The 22,350-nt window shown below is 37.5% G+C and overlaps 1 protein-coding gene across 11 annotated transcripts in view; it reads right to left on the bottom strand.

The window, feature by feature from the left end:
- STXBP4 (syntaxin binding protein 4) overlaps positions 1–22,350 on the bottom strand; it is a 78,614-nt gene that overhangs the window by 36,886 nt on the left and 19,378 nt on the right. For 9 of the 11 annotated variants that reach the window (XR_010375426.1, XM_064467027.1, XM_064467030.1 and 6 more), the window contains 10 exons: positions 21,593–21,671; positions 18,718–18,800; positions 18,109–18,205; positions 16,614–16,726; positions 15,866–15,952; positions 14,313–14,378; positions 8,508–8,684; positions 6,278–6,394; positions 5,708–5,757; positions 3,886–4,010 (listed from right to left, as the gene is read on the bottom strand). Coding sequence is in view for 10 of the 11 variants with exons in the window: in XM_064467027.1 (XP_064323097.1) it covers positions 3,886–4,010; positions 5,708–5,757; positions 6,278–6,394; positions 8,508–8,684; positions 14,313–14,378; positions 15,866–15,952; positions 16,614–16,726; positions 18,109–18,205; positions 18,718–18,800; positions 21,593–21,671 (994 nt within the window). In the remaining variant the exon portion in view is untranslated. Of the gene's footprint in view, positions 1–3,881; positions 4,011–5,707; positions 5,758–6,277; positions 6,395–8,507; positions 8,685–14,312; positions 14,379–15,865; positions 15,953–16,613; positions 16,727–18,108; positions 18,206–18,717; positions 18,801–21,592; positions 21,672–22,350 lie in introns of all 11 variants that reach the window. The other 2 variants (XM_064467029.1, XM_064467028.1) reach the window with 2 other exon arrangements.

Below are 22,350 nucleotides of genomic sequence, written 5' to 3'. Positions count from 1 at the left end.
AACTGACTTCACAGAGCTGTCGCTCAACCTGCAAAGCTGAAAACTGATCTGCAGCATTATCACAAGGCAATATGTACTTGGAGGTTTTCAGGAATACACTGAACTCCTTGAAACCTCTTCTCAGGCAAAATGCCACGTTATCACCCAGGAGGAGGACAGTTTGTGTGGCTAATTCATAAATATGTCATTTTGACCTGGATGGCAAGGATGATATTTAACAAGGGAAGCAGTTTTCCTTGGGAAGAACACTCCACAATCATGCCTTGCACCTCGACTTTGTTTCACAGGTGTTGTAAATGAATCTAAAAAGTATTTCTGTTAGGGCTCCTTTACTTCGTGTTGTACAAAATGAAGCAAATACTGAAAGAGAAGATCTACTCAGAAGGTAAAATATATCATGACAGTTGCCCAGCTATGCATTTTTATCCACTTAGCAACCTCAAAAATAGCCACTCCAATTCTCTAAGATTTTATGAACAAATTATTAAGTTGTGGACATCTTTCTGGAAAAAGGGAAGCCTTTAGTCTGCAAAGTAATGTCTATTATGCTTTTTTCTTTGATGTATGATATTTATGAAGTGCTACATACACGAGAGCCCCCTTTTTATGACAGCCCATCTGCAAGAAAACTGAGGATCACATGGGAAACATTTTGTGAGAATCTGGCACAGAGGACTGCAGGCAGCATGCTATTAAACGGTTAGTCTGCCTTAACTGCCTTTTTTTTTTTTTTTTTTAGAGAAAGAGTGAGCTTTAAAGCTTTAATCTCGTACACAAGCTCGTCAGAGCCCAAATCTATGTGTAATACTCTCCAGATCAGTATGAACTCGGAAGGATGACGTTCAATCTTTAAATCCTCTGCAGTGCTATTTTTAACTTTCAGGTTCATAAAATGGATCCCTATTATGGCTCCAGAGCTTTCCAGCGTGTATCCTACCTATTACGTTTGACACAAGCACATGTTAGAATTCAGCTGCATTTAGAACTAAAAGTTTTCCTCGCACGATTTCCTGCGTAGTGTGATAGAAACAACTCAGTGTGACAAAACTCTACCATTGTCAGTGGTGGAAAACCAATTATCTCCTCTCCTGGCCACCAGAGTCACTCTAGTTCTAATATTCTGGACACTTCCGAACAATTTTATTATCTTCCGACCTTGCTTTTTTCTCCATAGAGTGATTTAATAGGTAAGTGTTGCATAAATAACGTCAAATAAGACATTTTTTGTATCTTGAAACATTCCCTCAACATACATATCTATCTGGCCCCTTTCTAAATTAATCCCCAAGCAATGTAAAAAGGATATTAAAATCTTTGATACCATGATTTTTGTCAATCGTAATTCACCAGGTTTCCAAAAACTCCTGTAATGTGTCAGGCCATTTCTGTTTTATTTTAACAAATCAGTCCAGCTAAGCTGGATTAGAACTGACATGTCTGCTCAACTATGGGTAAATATGATCAAAATATAGCATCATTTCGATGATCTGAACCAGGAATCGTACAGTAAGCCCCAGTTGTTTCTTAGATTTCCAACTGCATGCAGTTTATTACAGTAATTGGTCATGAACTAGCATAATTTTTACCAATGGAAAGAGATTTCTGTTGATGACCTGAGGATATACACGTATCTCCAAATGAAACTGCAGGCTACATTCACTCCCTACAGCAATAAACTCTTCATTAAGACACTATTTGATACATGTTCATGTAAATTCAGCAGAATAACATTTTGTAAACATTCCCATATGAAAATAGAGCATAATAGTCAGGAAATTCTGGTAGTTTTACATGATTCTGGAAATCTTTATATTCCTCATTTTAGCATTAATTTTCTGCTTTAATTTTTCCAGGACAAGAAACCCCACACTCTGGAATAACTTCATATTCTAATTATAATTTGATGAAGGTGCTGCTGAACTGACACTGACCCTGCACTGTCCTCCGGTGCTATGAATGATTTAATCTGCCCATTCACATCCAATTTTAAATAAAAATATCTGTCTTTTTGCTGATGAACCGATACCAGATTTAAAAGCTCTGGAGGATTTGTTTCCTCAAGGGCATTTCCTGACTTCAAAACTCACTTTTAAAAATCCTTAACAATAATGCTCTGAATTTCTAAAGATTTGGAGAAACCTTCTCACTCTGATGCATCCTTTGCATCTTGGAAAAAAGATCTGTATCTGAGTTATTAAAGCTTATATTCTAAAACCCTGTTGACTCAGACTGCATTCACCACTTTGGTTTAAATCCCATCAAGGTCAATGGAAATATTCCAATAAGTTTCGGGTGATGTCTTTTGAGACAAGAAAACACAAGTCTTTATAATCCCATGTGATGCTTACTTCTGACTTCTTCCTCCTAATGTTTAGAGCAAGATGATCTTGAACTACAGAAAGTCCTCGGTGTATTGTTTTTGGAAGACTGATGAATGCTATTAACAGAACTAAAATAACTTCCTAATATTACACTTCCATTTTTCCTGTCGTGAGGTCTGTGTTAGATAAAAGCTGTTGATGACCCCGAAAGTAAAGACCCTGCAAAAGGCAGGGGAAACAGAAGAACAAAAGTGAAAAGAAAAAATTGAATCCACTGACCATTCTCTAAATGATCTGCTCTGTGGCAGCAAATCACTGAAGTCTCCAGTACCAGCCATTGGCTTTACTGCACTCTGTAACAGGCGACTAATTTCAGCTTGCATAGAACTTATCACTTGCCTGGCCAAGCCTTCTAGAATGGGATGAAATGTATTGAATCTCTCTGAATTATTAGGTCTTTTCAGAAATGTCTACCCACTCCCAGGTTAAACCTTAGAAGAATAAATATTTTCTTGATTTAGCAAACAACCATATTCTTATTAAGAGCTAGTAAAAGAAGAGTAAAAGAGGAACAAAACTCCTTGCTTTGGCTGAACATAAACAGAAGAAATTTTCAACCGACAATTAATAAACAACATATACATGCTATCAGAAATAATAGAAGGAAATACCTGATGCATTTTCCTGGAAGAGTATTTATGATCCAAAAAAATGTTCTGTGACTTCATTATAATTGAAAACACTGTTTGTTAAAGATTTATTTAATTTACTTTTTTGCTCTTTGTTTACTCTATCTTTTCTGTAAAGGTCTCACTATCGTTTATTCCGTAGCCTTAAGTGAATTAGAAAATATACCCAACTTACTTAAATAAGGTCATTATTATTATTACACCCATTTGACACTGGTAAAATGCATGCAATAAACTACCCTGGGATATCTGCTTAAAGTTAAGGAGGAAATGCACTTACTGTTTTAGGGTATTAATAGGGAAAACAGCTTCTAATTCCAGACAGATACTAGTTTTCCCTCGTTCCACATTCTGTATCAGTCCTACAAAGTACTGCCTAAATCTTAAGCAGCCAGAATTAAGGCAGCTCTGTAATCTTGGAAAGAAATGAAATGAAAAAATGATACAGTGGACAAATTCTGCTGGGTGAAGCACACAACAGGAAAGTGGCCAAATCACCATATGAAGAGTCCAACTGTAGGAGAAGCTTCTGACTGTGGGCAGGGTAAGTTTAGGTTAGGGTAACGGTTAGGGTTAGAAAAACGAGGCCCTTAGCAGCAGGAGCCCTTTTCCTGGGTTTGTAGGTCTTCCAGCATTCTGAGAAACAGCGGGCTCTGGACCCCTTACCTACCCCACAGTCCTAACTCAACCCAAACAGAACCTCTGCGCAGGATCCTTTTCCTGCATTTGGAAAAAGCCCCACACGGAGACTCCTGAAACACACTACTCTCCATTAGCAAGCAAGATGCTAAAGCTGCAACGCTGGGTGGAAGAAAGGAAGTACTTGTGTGTGTGTACGTGCAGACACGCACACAAAGACGCACACACTCACTCACAATCTACTTCCAAAATGGCACGGACAGACTTGGCGAGGTCTCTGGCTTCTGCTGCAAGAGCTGTTGTGACAGTTGGTCCAATCCTTCCCAACCATGCTTTAGTAGACAATGTTGTTCTTCTGTCACTAAGAGAACAAAAAAATGGTGTTTATTTGAAAGAGCATAAAAGAAATTGTTACTTTTAATAATGTAACTTGCGTTTCTAGATTGGTTTTGGTCTTACTGTATGAACTAGACAGATTCATACTACCAAACTGATGAATTTGCCTCAGTAGCAGTTCTGTCTGTGCAATAAAGGTACTAGGAAAGTTCAATTCAAACAACATTCATGTCTCAAAATCTAGTGTGGAGAACTCAGTGGGTGTCAGGAAAGTAACTTACTTAAAAGTAAGTTTGATATTAGCATTTATGAAGGGACACTGCTTTAGGGACCCAGTTCTTATCTTCTATGCTGCTAGTGAGTCAGTCACCTCAGCTTTGTGTTTTATACTTCAAACCATTTACTAAAATAAAGTCTACGAACTTCATAAAACATGCAACATCACTCTTGTGCAGTGCCAATGGGAAGTGCATTTAATTGATTAGGATTTAGCATATGAGAACACAGACATCTCCAATGTAACAGCTGACCAGATCCTGCCGATTTTTTTGAAATAAAGTTCCGGGTAACTTCACTTAAATATATTTGATTTCCTTGAGAGCTTCACTGAAAAAGTTGGCAGGAGAGAGACCAAACAACTTTACTGTTGCATAAATGTTAATGGAACACTATTTGGGGTATATAGGCTCAATCATTGTAATATTCTGAAGGACCAAAGGCTGCTCTAAATCTTGCTGAATATTCCTAGGTACCTTTTGAAACAAGAAAAGTAATAAAACTTAAATGGATCTACATTGTAAATTTATTTATATGCTTAATGATGATGCAATACCACTTGGGCAAATCTAAAAAACAGTAATAGTAAAAAAAATTATAACCCACTGTTAAGGTTCCTTGCACTTTTAACTAATCTGTAGCACATTATAATTACTTCATGGAAACATTCAAGCAACCATAGCTATGTAATAACTAACTGCTTTTTAATTCTGAGGTATTTAATGCAGCTGTATCCTGAAAGCCTAATTTATAATTCACAGAATCCCTGCTGGAGCAGGCACCCCCAGAGCAGGGGCACAGGGCCGCGTCCAGGCGGGGTGTGAATGTCTCCAGGGAAGGGACCCCACAGCCTCTCTGGGCAGCCTGTGCCCCTGCTCTGGCACCCGCACAGGGAAGGGGTTTGTCCTCATGTTCAGGTGGAGCTTCCCGTGTTCCAGCTTGTGCCCGTGGCCCCTTGGCCTGGCGTTGGGCACCACTGAAAAGAGCCCAGCCCCATCGCCCTGACACCCGCCCATCAGATATTTATAAGCACTTATGAGATCCCCCCTTCAGCCTTCTCTTCTCCAGGCTGAACAGACCCAGGTCTCTCAGCCTTTCCTCACAAGGGAGATGCTCCAGCCCCTGAGCACCTTGGCAGCTCTGCGCTGGCCTTGCTCCAGCAGCTCCCTGTCCTTCGTAAACTGGGGGGCCCAAAATTGGAGACAGTACTCCAAGTGTGACCTCACTAGGGCAGAGCAGAGGGGGAAGATAACCTCTCTTGATCTGCTGGCCACACTCCTTTTAATTCATGCCATTCCCTCTCCTCCAATAAAATGACACTCAAACATACAGCAAAAACGTAACAAAAATAGCTATAAAACAGTATTTGGAGACTTTGAAACAATAGTAGGTTTTTTCAATATTAATATTGCCATTTCAACATTAAAAACTATGTCACTTCATTACCTTAAAACTGTTGAGGAAGTAGAGTTATCTGAAAGAATTTCATGCACAACCTGTTGGCCACAGTCAAGAAGTTAACAGTTTATAAATCAACACAGTCAAAAAGTTAATACCTTATAATTTAATGTTCGATTTGAGTGTGGGGAATTTGATTTGTAATTATTCTACTCTCTCACAGCTAGAAGTTTTAAAGTAAACCCCTAAATATTATAACCCCTTTAAATGAAAATAAAATAACATAACTTTTTTGTTTCATAACATTTCAAAATATTATCAAATATTACTTTTTCTGCATTTTTTGTCTGGGAAATTTCAGAGAAATTTATATGAGTCTGTGAAAAATTAAGAGGAAAAAAATTATCTGATCAGTTTCATTTGTTTAGTCTATAGCAAAACAAAGATAAAGTAAATTCCTACATGGATCTGTACACTTACTTACACATGCTCTTTATTTCTAGTACTGAAAGGAACTCTGCAAACTAGTTTATAGTCAGTTTACTATGTTTATTCCTCAGAACATCAACACAAAACTTTTCCAAACAAAATATTGGTAGAAATGAAAGGCAAAGTTACCTCTACAAATTGTAGCAATTTTTCAGCAGCCACCTCAAAGGTCTTCCTAGCTGATTCTGATTTCCTCAGCTGGCAGTCGAGCACTGTAACTCTCTTTCTCAAGTCTTGGATGTTATCCTGGGAAAGATATTTTAAGGCTTTTATTTTAATAATTCTCTCTCATGGCTCACATAGATACATGGTGTGAATTGAAATGGGTGTCTGAAATGTTTAAAGACACACTCTTCTCTACATTTCTGAAAAACATAGCTGCTCTTGAGGCAGGTATGCCTGACCTGCGAGTAAATCAGCTCCCAAACTGCAACGGATTTTGGCAAATGATATAAAGGTTGAAACTGGCATCTAACAACAGTGATAGGGCTGAAACTTCGGACAGCTTGAACTGATTCATGAATGGATCAAAAAATACCTACCTGACAGTGACAGTATCGGTCAGCAGGGTGGCATAAATAGCCCGTATGCGAACAAATGCGGTCCGCTAGTTTGCAGCTGTGCATCCTTTGGCCAACAGAGCAATTATGGCATATCTCGGAGAAAATGACGCCCTAGGATTTCTCTACTTCTGTAACCTACTGATCAGTGCCATGCATCCCTCTGTACTTCAGCTACAGAGAATGTAAGTCCCACCAGATCAAGTTCTGGAGGCTGAAGGTTTCAGCTTGAATTCCTGGCACTGTTTGTGTGAGAGGACCACAATTGAAGTTTTCATGTGCATATGGGCTTGCTTGTTTAGCTTACGCTGTCTGCTGAACAGAAGATCTAGACCAAAATACTCCCCAAAATTAAGAAAATATCACTATCATTAAAAAACTTTTACATCACTGTAGGTGATCTTTTCTGAAAGCCCACTACCTATCACCAAACTTATAAAAAACTCACCAATACCCAGTAATTATCTTTACTTGAAGCAAATGAGTGCACACATTTGTTTGTATACCCTGCACAAAGCAGCAGAGTCATGATCACTCTGAATGTCGAAGAATCTGTTGATTAAAACACCTTTCTTTGGTAATCCTGCTGCCCACTATCGGAGAAGGAGCTGGTAAGCTGTCAGAGGGACCTCACTCTTTTATACTCAAGAGTATACGATAGAGTTGGTACCTACTTGACACTGCTTCTTTTGAATAAGAAATGCAGAGAATCAAGTCTCAACTCAGATACACAAGTGCTCACTCAATTTCAGGAATTCAAGCTAGCAGCTCAGAAACAAATCTCTAAGAAAGCAACCCACATGCTCTGAATTTCTTAAAATGTTGACAAACAGTTCTTCAAAAATACCTGACATAAAAGGTGGGGCATCTCACTGGGATGTTCAGAAAGAAGAACTTCTAGGGGGTGATTCACCTCATCACACACACTCACAACTAGATGAGAGGAATTCCTCCCCAGGGGCTAAACATACTTGCTATGTTGCTTCTTCGTAAGCTTGGATACCATAGCTCAGTTTTACCTTTAATACCCTGTAATGCTGAATTAATTCTCATGAGGAAATAAGGCAACATTTCAGTAGATTTTCTTCATCAATTTATGTGCACAGCCATTTTTCATGAGTAAAAGGAGGTAAACACAAATGCCAACCTGCTTGCACTTACTGAGACTGTGTACAGAAAATGGATCCGCAATTATGGGGAAAAATTTGAAAGTGCCTCAAATATTTTATTTCTTAGCGTCTTTTGAAATGCCTCATTGGAGATGAAGTGGTTTTAAAATATGAGGCTCAGAAAAAAAAAAAAAAGGTGTTTTTGGCAGGATACCGTTAGTAGCATTTAAATGATTATCTTCACAGGATCAGAGAATCCCAGGTTGGATTAAATCTAAATTTCCTTAAGAACAGCACTGGATGTCATATTGTTATTATTTGCCCAACAGAACCAAAAATATGAAGGCCATTGTTACATTAATGCAGAAGCGTACATATATACATATAATCTTTAAAGACAATATATCTGCAGTCTGGAAACTATTCCGTGCTTTAATGCTTGGGATGTGCCATTTTAACCTATGGCCCACATATGCTTCTAGCTCCTATTTTCCAGCCCAAAGATATCTGGATAAAGGAAGACTCACACACTTCACATTACCCCTTTCACCACGCATCATTCCAGTTATTGGATAATACAAGACAAACAGTGACCTACTTTAGAAAAGCAGATGAAAAGAAAATGAAAACAAGATACATGACAACAGCAAGGAAACCATGGTAACTACAACAGGCGACTGCTTTTCTTACTTTACTTTGGCCAGAATGATCAGCGAGCTGAGCCTTCAGCTCCACAATTTCAGCTTCTAATAGGCGAATTACTTCTTCATAGTCCATCTCCATCCCACAAGCCTGCCTTTGTGCAGCTTCTGCAAGATGAATCCTACTTCGCAGGGCTCTTGTCTCTTCTACAGCTGCCTTGGCTTCCTATAGATGATAGAATTTAATTGAAAAGTTATAACTCCAGCTAACAAAGAAGTACAGATTTAGCTCAAATGTACTGCAGTTGGCACTGGGGATACCTTTAGTATTTACGGTGAGATGATTCAATCGCTAATTTTTAAGTGTATGATGTACAAAACCCAGGTATTCACAAAAAGAGATAATTTTCCTAATAATTAAATCACAAATTCTATGATTACTGTAAATCTAATCAAATGAAAGGTTTTATAAAAATGCACCTGGTGCTGTTAATCTGCCCCATCACTTCCATACTAAAAAAGTACTTTAATGAGATGTTACTTTATTATTATTGTCTGAATTCACAGTCAATTTGGAGTTTGCACATCATGTAGATAGACTTCTAATGCCAGCACTCAGTCCACACTGTTCTCAAAGTAAGTGCTAGTTTTTATTTTTCTGCCTGATTCCTGCTCTTACATCATTATCCTGTCTCATCACAGAAGAGTGTTTTATAAAATTTATATATAAACAAAGTATGGAAAACAGAAAATTAGAAACTGTTAGCTTTTAATTCAGCTAAAGTAATCCCTAAATGTTGTAAAATCTGATTTTGAGAAGGACATTGCTCTGTTCATTTTACTACTGAATATTAATTCAAATTAATTTTGATTTGTAAATTTAGAAAGTCAAACTAAAGGTCTGGACAACAGATGAGTTTACACTAGAAAATACAAACAAATTGCTCATCAGAAATGTAGACATACAGGCTCACCGGCACCAAAACCAATGAACCATCTTTCCCCTCAGCTTTTTATTAATCTGTGGAAAAAGTCACTTTATATTAATTTTCTGAATCATTTTAAGTTATAAGCTTTGTGAATATACAAAGTCACAGAGCTAGAAATTCTTTGTACAAATTCCTCAGCCGAGGATACTTAGGTGAATATCCTGTTCCCAGTCTACCTACTGTATTGTGTAACTATACCCTGGTTGGGAATGGAACTAGAGGGGAAACAGGTAGGGGAAGAGGAGAAACACACCATGAACCTACAATAAGTAGGAAATAACCTTCCAGGAACTAGCCTTGAAATCTCTGTTTCCGAAAAGCCTAAATGACCAAGTCTTCCTATACTGTGGAAGAAATGTCATAATATTTGACAGCTGCCATAATATAAATGTCTAGAGAGGTCGGTTAAGTTCACAAAAGCAGATTTAATTCTATTATTATTTCCTAACTTAGAAGCATTTGTTCTGTGTAATCCATATCCTTCAAGCCAGGCCTTCCTATACTTTGTCATAAAGTCTTTTTCTGTAAAATGATCTACCAGTCTCAGTTTTGGATGCCTTTTAACCTGTACAGTGTTACTCTTAACAAACAATATATATTTATATTGCCATAAGTAAACTAATCCCGATGACATATATATAGGACATCATCATCTTCATATTCACAATGGTTTTGCAATACAATACCGATCTGGATGATTGCCAGGGACATTCTGGTCTCTTAGAAAATAAAGCATTGGAAGAAGTAATTGCACATGTAGCAAACGGCAGCACCATTAGTGAATAGGGATGACATTGGTGTTACATAGTCTGGAGGTTTCTGTTATAGGAACACAAATGATAAGAGATACATTTAAATAACTTTTAATTTGACAGCAACTATAGTGACTTTTCTTTTGGAATCACAAAGCATTAGATGAGCCTATTGTACACCATGATCGTCTCTACCTGGAAACACAAACTCTTCGAAAGCTTATTGCTGCACGTCTTTCTGTTATTCAGCTCAGTTTACAGCTGTCTGCACAGCACTGAAAGCCGTGCAGGGGGCCGTTACTGAAAGCACTCACTGAAAGACCACCAGAACAACCCACCCCTCCTGCAAGCTGCTCATAGCGCTTCTTTTTCCGAGAAATGTTTCAGAGAACAAAAGGGATTCTAAGAAGTTATGAATCTACAGAAGTAGAGGTCAAAATTACTGCCTCTGTAAAGGGCATTTTCTTGCCGCTGTAAGAAACAGTGTGACTCAACTGCAAGGAGAGCTGGGCCCTGCTGATACAGAAGAAGATTTGGTAGCCTTCAGTAGCAAAGGTATCTATCCTTCAGTAATAGGCTGGAGGCGGGATAAAGACTCTTGGAGACAAAAGTGAAAAGATGCTCCGATGTTAGATTTGACTAATATAAATGAACACACCGGCCTCGACAAAGGGTGGCATCTTAAAAATGCACACATAGGAATTACTTAAATAAACTGACATCAGAAAAGTAATTGGAAAATTGCTATAATAATAAGGGAGGTCTTCATTTTGAAATAAGACCTCCTTGAGATAAAGGTTTAATCTCTCATAATCCAGAATCGTCTTTACTCCTCCATTGTTTTTTTCTGAAACCCAATTGTTGAATATTAATTTCCCTGTAATAGCAGACTAAGTATCACCAGATTTCAACAGTGAAAGACCTAAAGGAATAATTAAGGAACAATGGGTTCTTACATTACAATGAAACTATTTTCTACACTACAACTGAATTAGCAAAATTTTCTGACAAACCACAGCTGTTTGCTAGAGCAGGGAGGCACAAAGGGCAACGATACCATCAGGTTTCCCCATTCTACAGTCACTGAAGCTGGCACTGCGGCGACACGGTGGCTTCTCTTACTCATGCAGGTAAGGGCCCCCCACCACTGAAGAACAGATGGATTACAGGATGCTTCAGCAACATTTTCTCCTGTCCCATTCAACTGCTTGTATAAAAGAAGACCCAACAGAACTGGAATCTGCAGCTGCTAACATTTCATCTATATAAATACCTGATGGGACCATTTGTCTTAATCTGGTATGAAGCCACTCAACAAGTAAGAAACTGCAGGCTGGAGGAGAGAAGTGGAATCCTTACAGAATCAGTTTCAAGGTACAGGTTTCTTTCAAAGCCAGTGTGTATTTTTTTCCTTGGACAAATTCAACTGCCAGAAGAAGGTTTTATCCAGTAGTATTCAGCCACCACAAACGCTGGGACAAAGGTATTCTTTTAAACCACATGAAAAATTGTAGTTACAATTCAGTTATGTTTATTCATTAATTTTACAAAAATTGTATGCCAAAAACATCCTTTACAAGAACTGAGTATCTTTACTATATATTAAAATAAAAAAGCTAATGAAAAAAAAATAAACCAAATACTACTTCTCCCAGGCAGGGTGAAATAAATAAGCATAGAAGAGCAAATCTGAGCCCTGTGAAACACAAGTCCAGCAGTATGGGATACCACAAACAGTATCTTATCTCTATGGCCTTTTGCATTTCCTGTGTTTAGCTGAGATGCTTCAGCTGACAATAACTGCATAAAAAAAGTTCTAGTGAAGAAGAGATCATGCAGGTTGGTATGACCCACGACTTTCGGGCAGCACAGAATACACTCAGACTCATCCAGGAAGATAAAAGACACCATCACAGATTTCACATTCATGGTTCTGACATGATTTGGGTACTCAAATGTGCCAATCTCACCTTCCATATGATTTCAAGGAAGACCCAAACACAGTGCTACATCACAATCTCAAAGTAAATAGATATCAATCAATATATTTTCATTGTCATAGACCAATACTAGAAAATCATCACTACCTCATTTCAAATTTAGCAATATTTATAATTTTAGGAGTTTGCTTGTCCTGTTAGCTACTGATTCAAGCACTGTTTAATGAATCGGTACTAACAAAACATGTTCCTTAACCAGAATATTTGTATGCTGGCCCCAATTAAGCTGTAATCTCTGCAATTCACAATTAGCAAACAACAGAAATACTACAAAAGAAACTCCAGTATATGACTAGCAGCCTATATCCTCATTTAAAACCTTGGTTTTTTTCAGGAAGGCAGTGATTGAAAAAAAAAAAAAAAAATGTTTGAATTGAATTCAGAAGACCTTACACACATACCTAAGTCGGTTTGTTTGTTTACTTTTAATCAGGCCATTAGGGCTCAATAACGTACTCATTAACTCATTTTGCTAACTTCAGCTCAAGCAGAAATGCACCACCGTAAGTTAAATGGCGACCTGTACTGTAAGTAGCCTATTTTTAAACAACTTTTCACCACGAATCTCAGCATCAACATTGGTCCTGAACTACAGAAATATATATGAAATGCTTGAAAATGCACCAAGTACAAACAGAACTAAAATTTCCATTAAAAGCCTGCTTGTATCTCCTAAAATAGGTCACTCAGTGCTGTAATTACATATAATTTATTTTTTCTCTTTTATTTCACTGTATGGAACCTTTTCAACAGCAGACACTTAAAACGTTTACTAGGAAATCAAGAGTATTTATCCCCTGGAGGTTTGTACTGCAAAGCTGACCTTCACCATCACACAGCCTTCGTTGACAGAAAATAAAAGTACGAGGACCTCGTGCGGTAGGGAACGGGCATCGCGGCCACTTACAACTCCAGCTGAAACCATCTTCGGCCAAGCCTACCTTCCCAGTAAGAGCAGGTACATGAACTGAAGCTCTCGATGCTGAGGACCTGGTGGCCATACTGTTTGCATTTTGGGGTTCGTACTTTGTACTAGCTTTACTCTAGACTGACAGACTGAACGTCTGCTCTAGTCTAGAGCAGGAGACTGAATGCCCAGTAGCAAATGGACACATGAGGTGCGCTACCGTGACATACTTCCAGTTAAATTTTATCCAAAAAAGAATCCAGTTTATTTCCCTGCTGTCCCCCAGTGCACAGATGGCAACATCACAATATTAATGGAAAAAGCTTTCAAGCAGTTCTCTTTCATTCACGGAATAAAAGGTGATAATGAAGGTGCTGAACCTTGCATATGAGCAAAACCAGAAAAACTAATCTTAATATAACAGTACACAGAAACATTTTTAAACTGTATCTCGCATTTTAGTACACGGCATCTGGGGGAGCAGGTAGCCATGAAAAGCCTACAAGGAATACGTGTAGCAGCGCAGGAGAGAAGAAAGGTGGCCCGCTCGTAGGAACAGGGGCTGACAGGGTGATGGTCAGTACAAGCAGGAAACAGCAAAGTTACTTGGTTTTGAATCCAAGCTATACATGACATGAGACTTACAGGTAATTGGAAATTTTCTTTAGGAGAGACAAGAAGGCTAAGTTTCATAGAAACTCTGATTTTTTTCTCTCATAGTTACAGAGAGATATGGAGACAGAAACAAGACATTCCTCACTACCTTTTTTTTCCTGGTAAATATCAGGTAGAATTGACAAGTACATCTATTTTTTCATTCCTAAAGCTTTGGTTGACATATAAAGTAGCTAACGTTAGGACTGCAGATTAGGCACACTGTTGCCTTAGAACAGCAAAATCACTTCAAGAACACTTCAGACCAGAAAGGTACCACTACATTATTATCCAATTCATCTGATCCAGCTTGCCTTACGATTCCTACCTGAATTCAACAGCAGAGAACTGTTATTGCTCTAGAAACTTAAGGATCAATATTCTCCAATTCTAATCAAAAGCTGTGTAGTAACAAAAGAACCACTCTGCACTGAAATCAGTGTGAAAGTATAGTCTATACCAGCATCAAGGGAGAAAGAAGTACTCCCTTCCACAAAAAACAGTAAAAACCAAAAATGAGAGTAATTATATTTTTAAGAACCTTCAACATACTTGCTTGACTATTTCTAGCTCCTCTGTTAACTGTTTCTGTAAATTCACAGATTCAGACAATTTTTCCTGTTAAAAAAAAAAAAGGAAGAAATAATAATTAGGTCTGAAAGAGTTTTGATTCCTAAAACCCAATTAGCTCGCTCAAAACTACTGGTAGCAATACTTAATTTCTATCAATGTACTTACTGCCTTCTGTACAACTACTAAGTTTCTAGACCATCACATATAATCAGGAACACAGATATTTAAAAAGTTCTGGTGGAAATAATAAATAATCAACAGCTTTTATAAAACCTGTGATAAAAGCAAATTTTAACCTCTAAAAGCTGGATTTTCAGAGAGGTCATTGATACTGTTTAAGTTTCTTGAGCATCTGAGGATTATTTACTGAATGTTTCTGTGCTGTAAGTCCCTTGTTACCCTGACACCTAACAAATGAGCGGAATGAAGACATTTTTGTGGCTTTAACAAATTGCTGTAAAACCTAATATTCACATCAAGTATTTTCAACATCGTATGTTTGACCATTCTTTCACTCGCTTACTTACACCAGAGCCTGAAGGTACACCACTTTCTGAAGGTTAACAGTTCTACTGAAGTTTTTTTTTAAGAAAAAAGTGCTATAAAAGCATGAAGATTCTCATCCTGAGTCAGACCAAGGGTATTTCCTCACTCAGTATCAAATATCTGACTGCAGATTGTTAAGGAAAGAGTGTAAGAAATGAGGCAATTATAGACTGATCAGTGCCAGTTTTTGACATCAGTAATTTAGGGACTCATGATAAAAGCATTCACTGCTTCAATGTAAATCGGGTTCTTGCATTTCAATACAAAGTTTTCAGAAGAAGAATCTTTGTGCACAGAATGGAGAACAGCTCTTCGGGCATGTCAACCCACTGTTTTTGTAACTGCTAGCAAGAAAGAATTTTTTTGGACTAGGAGGCAATTTGTAGAATTGCCTGTACCTTGGGAGCAATTTTCAGGTACACTGAATACAGAACCAGAATTTTTTATCTGTTGGGTTGTCAGGAAAGAAATTCCGGAGCACGGCACCACGGTTGTAACCCAGGGTATTAAGAAATAATAAATATATTTGTTGCTTTAGGTCTTATGTATTTTGTAATGTCTGTGAAAGTACGTATTAATTTTGAAAACAGATTAATTTATCCTCCAGTTCTGACTTCTTTCTAAAGTATTAGCATATGCTCAGACACGGCAGTTACCAGGATCACACGTTTCTAAATAAGATTGCTATGCAAATCAGTTACTTCTCCAAATTCACTTTTGTAAAATGTCTGCTTAGTCTCATTTCTCTGTGAATCAGATTTTAAAAAAAGCGTTAGTTTTCAATATAACAAATACAATTCACTATCGCCAGAAATAAATTGGAAGCATCCAATCTTCAGACATAATTAGGACTGTTTGCTCTGCCTTTTTATTTATTCATCAAAAATTGCACATAAAATTCAAAAGAAAAATGGTAAATTACTACATACACTCCAAAAGAAATTAGTCTCTTGAATAATTCAAAGAAAATAAAAATAAAGTATTACCTTCAATTTACTTATCTCTTTTAAAGCTTCATTTCTTTCTTTCTTAAGTCTTTCCATGTCATCCTCCAAAGAATCACAGGTTACAAACTGTGCATATTTAAATATGTAAGGTTAGAATGTATTGCTAACTGTATCTGCCATAATCTTTAACATCTTATCTTGAAAGAATGAAAAATTTCTTAAAAGAAAATGAGAGGATAATCTTAATTTTAAAATAGTTTAAAGGTCTGAAAATCCTAAAAATGTTTAAGAGCGTTCTGACCAACTTACCTTCCAAAGGAACTATTCTTCCTATTAAAAAGGATTACTACAAATATTTTTAAAAGTAACAAGAATACAACACTAATAGCTCATTTTCTTCAATATTTTAAATAATACATAATTTTATTTTAGTATTCCTATGCTGCAAATGTTCTTTCTCACCTCTAGAATAAAGTGGTTTTCACTATAGCAGTAGTTCAAATCACTGTTTATCACTCACACAGGTAGCAGCAATATGTATACCATTAAGAAGCCACAATAAATCACTGTTGTCCATACTTATAACAAATCACCACATAAGTATGTAAATTGCTTTCTGCAAAGTAGGTTGCTTTAAAAAGCTTCACAGAAACTAGGTTACCTTAAAGAACACCATGATATGGCGCCGTTCTAAACATCTGCCCAAGATTTGGAGTAATCTTACATATAATAAGCTCTCCAGTAATCTCCTCCCAACAGTTAAACACTGTACAGGCACATACTTTACCTGTGAATCCATTAAGCTGGCCACTTCACTGACCCCAAATGTTACAGGTTTTCGGCCATCGTCTGTTGCATTCAATTGCATAGAGAACAGATTCCTCGAAACTTCAACGAAATCTAAAAAACAGTTTGGATTTTGTTGCTGTAGCCCACAAGTTCCGTTTAGTAGCAGTATCACTAGATGCAACACAACTACTGCTCTCGCAACACATGGCTACGCTGTTATAAATGCAGCATCTGCCCTCCATAAGCTTTCTGAAGGAAAATATGCAAGTCAGACACGTCTCTCTGAACACAAGCATTTCTTAAAATTGGTAAGAAGAAGAATAAAAGTGTTAAAAACTGGTCTTGGGATGAAATATCCCTCAGTCAAGTTGCAAAGGAGGAAAGGAAACAAAAGGTGGTGTGAAGTTCACCTTCAAAGTACCTGGTTAGAGATGCTCTGCATTTGCCAGAGCCCTGTGAAACAGAAACCTGCACACCTGTTATACAGCTGCACTTCCCAACGGATTGACCTTGCTAGAGCAGACACAGTGTCTTTGCAAGAAAAAGGAAAAATTCCGTGCTGGCTCACAGCTCATTTTCCTTTGCAGGTCCTTTAAACCCACGTTAGAGACCTGGTTAAAACTAATGTTGACCAAGTTGGAAGTTTTAAATACAAACACTACAGAATTCTCAACCAAGATGCTTTGGATCACCCATGCATTTCGAATGTCTAAAGAAAAATTCTGCTACAGTGTGACAGAAAAGTGGAAATATAAAGGTCAGTCTGTTCACACCACACCAAATCTGATGGAAAATCCAGTATCTTTCTTGATAAGGTACTTGAAAAATCCAGTGTCTAGTTGGATGGTTAAGTAAAAGAAATTACTTTTCATATACTAGCGTTGGATGCTGTTTTTCATAAGCTCTAAGGAAAGTGAAATTTCCATCAGTTTTAGCATTAGAGCTATCATATGTCTCTCAGTTTATGAGAAATATTCTTAAATTGTGAGTGTCACCACCCAAAGTTGCCATAAGCAACTCATCCCCATCAGAATTAGGTTTAGCTAGAAGAAGAATTATGATGGTCTCCATACAAATCTCTTTCTATATGCAATAGTTGACATGTTCTTGCTTCTCACAAACTAAACAAGTTAAATAATCCACCAGTTTGGTTGCTTCAAGAAGTCTCTTTAGCCATCAGTACTCTCCCAAGTAATTTTTGGAACAATTACAGTACTCTATTGTCAAGGCAAAAATTTAAGAATTTGCAAGCACAAGATCAAAACTTTCTCAAGGCTGTTCTTAATTAGATAAATTTGTGTTTTGCTCTCCAATTGCTTAGTTTCAGAATTCCAAGCTTATTTTTATACAGTAGAATAAGGTCCTTGCCTCAAAGTATCATTTTATTTGCAAAAGCAACCCAATACTGACAAAAAAATATATTAATGATTATTATCTATCATTTCTGTGTTCCTACATTTCCTTATTTTCCATGGTAATTAACAAATTATTACCTCCAAAAGACACTGTTCCTTTAGAATCTTTCTGAGGTTGCTGCCTTAGGGGTTGCTGCTGTTCATCTGTGGGCTGAATCCCAAGATAATTCAATGCCTGGAAGGAGAAAACTTATTTTGGGGCGGGGGGGGGGTGGGGAGGAGGGAGAAAGAAAGGACTGGGGATAATGACTGCAGGGACATGGGGGAGTAATTAGAGAGCTATACTTCAAAGAGCCTTTGTATTATAGTACACTCTCACTGACAACACTTTTATTCCAGAGACGCTCTGTGTCTTTTCCTTCTAATTGAGAGATGTTCAGATATTATTTAACCTTGAATACAGATGAGTGTAATAAGCAAAACCCTTTGTCCTTAATAACTGCCTTAAAAATCCTGAGGGCTGTTCAGATTCCCAGAAGAGTTAATCAGTAATTAGATTAACAAAAACAGTAATTTGCCCAAAATATAAAATGAAATATTGGCCTGCAACCTGAAAGAACTATCCAAATAGAAAACTTGGTGTATAATTTATAGCTTATAGTTTGTCAACCTAGAAATATACTCCAGATGTTTTACATGCATCATGAAGGAGGAGAAAGGAAAACTCAAAAGATTGTAAGTATTTACCCTCTCCAGCTTTTCTGCTTTGAGACGAATAGTAGAGTTCCTCCCTTGCAGATCATAATCATCACTCTGGCTGGGGGCAACAACTAAGAAAAAAATTGAAATTAAGTAACGATACAGTTGTAACTATTGCTTTGAAAAATTTGTTCTGAAGCTCTGCTCATCAACCGGATGCCAGCTAAATACCCACTTGCCACAAATAAATGTTAATATTTAGACTGACTTTTTTTAAGGACATAATTGTAATAAACAAAATTATGGGCATCAATCACTTAAACTATTTTTTTCACATCAAAGAGTGACAAGTAGCAAATTAGCAGAAAGCAACCAGGAATAACTTTGAGCAACCCATCAAGCATATGGCTTATGCTTCTGGTATTTTCTCTTCTCTCAGAGATGCAGTTACTCTGGAAACAGAAGGGGAAACACACTTGTGAATTCCAAGAAGACAGACCTTCAAGACACACCCTCAGCATAATTAACAGTTCCCAAAAGCGTATCTAGTGATCTAGAACACACTGTGGAAAGAGGGGGAATGACCTGCTGCCAAGTAAGGTCAGTGTGGAGACAGCTTAGACTGAATTCCAGCAGGCTCCTCAGTACTTTTTCCTGGGGAGGAACTCTCTTCCCAGAACTACCATCCATTAAGCCATCATCCCCTCCTCCCCAGTTCTTACACTCAGAAACACAAGTTTGCATAATCTTAGCTAGACGCATTAATAACTTATGATGCCTCTATTTTACTTCCAACATACACAAATGATTAAGCTGAGGAAAGGAAAAGAAGCTAGCAGGACTAAGCAGTCCATATGCAAGACTTCAGAATAATTGCTTTTCTTTCTTTTTTGGTGTGCGCGCTTACTCGAGAACCGCCGTCACAGTTTTGTCGTGTCTCAGACACACCTGCGGATACAACACAAGAAGCTGCAACCTTTGGAAGACTTTGATCACAGACAGCGGGCAAAAGGAGCAGCTCGCTATCAGTCTCTCTGGATTTTAGGCGTATGTAAATAGAACAAATTCATTGACTTGTTTTATGCAAAAGAACATGGAATACTTGTTTGCATTCATTGTTTATACAGATAATTTAGATCTTAATTCATTACTTCTTTAAAGGACTAGAGGGGTACTGAAACCAAAGCCAGCATTTGAAAACTAAAGGATCTTGCAGTTTGAGATTCTCCCCAAAGGAACAGAAGGAATCGCATAGAATTTTTTTTTTTTTTTTAAGTTTCACAGCATATCTGTTACCAAGCTCAAAGTAATTTACATTCTCTTTTATATGCCAAAAGCATAAACCAAAACATCTTGAAAATCTCTGACACTAACACCTCTCACATGCTATATTAAATTCTGAAGATAGTGGGCTAGAACCTCAGCTGAATTGGCACACTCCCTTTCAACTCAGAATGAAGCAGCCTTGTGTATGAGGAGTTTGTGCAAGAATTTCTCAAAATTATGCTGATTTTTCTTACAGCATTAGAAAAAATAATCTAGAAGCTACTTCAATTTTTCAAGGTTATTTTGAAATGTTATCCTTGAGAAAGGGCAGCATGAGGCAAGCGGCAGCTTTGACTAAGGATGTGCTATTAAATAAGACTAAAATGAAAAATGACAAGGAACAGTACAAACTGGAGCCACAAGTACTTCTGCTTCCCACTCTACTAGCTACGTTATTCAGATATGTTAAGAAACTGTGGCCTTCTTGGTCTCCTTAAGCAACAATGAAGTTCCTGTGTATCGCATTCTATTAACCAAGAGTCTTACACTCTGAATATATTCAAAAATAGCCTTTTGTCTTGTTCCTCTGATTTAGTTGTGGTGTTTCTCATGATCAATATGAAAAAAACTGTGTGATCATGGAACTCCAGGTGTATTCAATACTACAACCAACCTTTCCTTCCAGTTTCAGAAGTTCACATTCACTCAGCTCACCCTTCAAGGAAGGGAGCCAACTGGTCAGATTTGCAATATGAAGACCTTTTCATTTAAAATTAGGATATCTAATATGGGCCATAATAAACACGGGTACAATTTAAATAACATTAGTGGAGTGATATCTAGAGTGAATCGGGTCCTGTATGTTTGTCCTTCCTCTTCTCAGTAGTTAGAAATCAAGTTGAGAAGCACAGGTTATGCTTGCTTACTACTGCCTGAAGAGAAAGAGTACGGTCCAGGTCTTCATAGAGAAATACAGTACAGTCACTTATATTACTGGGTCAACAGAGACTCACGATTATGTCTGACTACTGTACTTACAAACAGTGTAAATGCAACACATATTTGTTTCCCAAAGGAGTTACAATTGTTCAGTTCAGATTTGGTTCTGACCAGTTGTTTTCAAAATATATATTTAAAGATATGATCAAAGTGACTATTGCCTTTGAATGTCACGACCCTCAAAATTAAATATACACATATACATTCTATTCGTTGTTAACTAAAAAACTGTTGAAGAGGTCTGCGTGTTATTTCTATCCTTCCAATATGCTGCCCTGATTTAAAAAAAAAAAGTGCAAGCGGTATACATCCACATAATTTCATCAAACCAAGAACGCACAGTTTCTATGGCAACCTAATCTTGATCTATATCTAAGCCTTCATTATCTGGTTTCTACCAAGTCTATTATCATTACTGCTGTATAGCAAATGTTGTGATCGCTCATTTTTGTTTGGTTTCAGCAGTTTGTTAAAGACAATGTAAGTTATATTTGACAGAAGCTACTAAACAGTCCCTTGATCTCAGTCCTTTATTTAGTACTGCAAAAATAGTGCAACATTCCTTTTTTTTAAAGACTATCAAGTCTCATTATGTACTATTTTCTGTATGACATTATTGAAGAAAAAAAGGGTGGCAGAGAATTAAATCAGCACTTACCAGTGGCAGACACATCAGTAGGACTGCTGTCTAGAGAAGTAATTGGAGATTGCTCTCCCATCCTGACGCCGGTTTCCATCTGTGAAAGAAAATCAAAAGTCACAAAATTCCACTTCCAAAGCAGACCACAAGCCAAACTAGAAACACACATCAATGTGAGAGGGAGGGAGGGGAGGGAAGACCAGGGGGAGAAGTAGGGCTGGATAGATTGAAACTACCCTAGGAGAAAAAGGAAGGCATGGGTGGTGGTGGCAGTAAGAAGGAATGCTGTTAAAAAAAACTCTGATCAGGGCCTTATCAAAACATTAGTTAGGTTTTGAGTATCTTCACAGATGAAGACAGCGCAGCCGCTCTAGGCAACCTGCCTCGATGTTTGTATCTCTAATAGGAAAGAAAAAGGGGCAAGAATTTTAAGTACAAATGTAAGAACAATTGAGAATCACCTGTTTCAACTTTGTGTTTGACATGGAAGGTTTTATTCTTCCTTGTTCCAAGACACATTTTATTTAGTTTTTAAAATGTGATCAAGTGAAAATATTCTTTGAAAAACTGAAATAATAGAGTAGATTAAAAACCTTTCTTATGGGCAACGTTACTTTACACTAACGGCAAGCTGTATGAATTAAAACAATTGTTGCTTAGCTGAAGGAAAGGGGAAAGCCCACATTCTTCTAGGACTCTGAAGAGCAAAAATCCCGTCATTGTGGAGGAAGTGTAACTTGTGAGACTGCACTGTGCTCACACATACGTAGTAATCA

The sequence above is a fragment of the Phalacrocorax carbo genome, chromosome 16 (assembly GCF_963921805.1).
Source record: "Phalacrocorax carbo chromosome 16, bPhaCar2.1, whole genome shotgun sequence".
NCBI lineage: Eukaryota > Metazoa > Chordata > Aves > Suliformes > Phalacrocoracidae > Phalacrocorax > Phalacrocorax carbo.
This window is presented reverse-complemented; position numbering and strand designations above follow the sequence as displayed.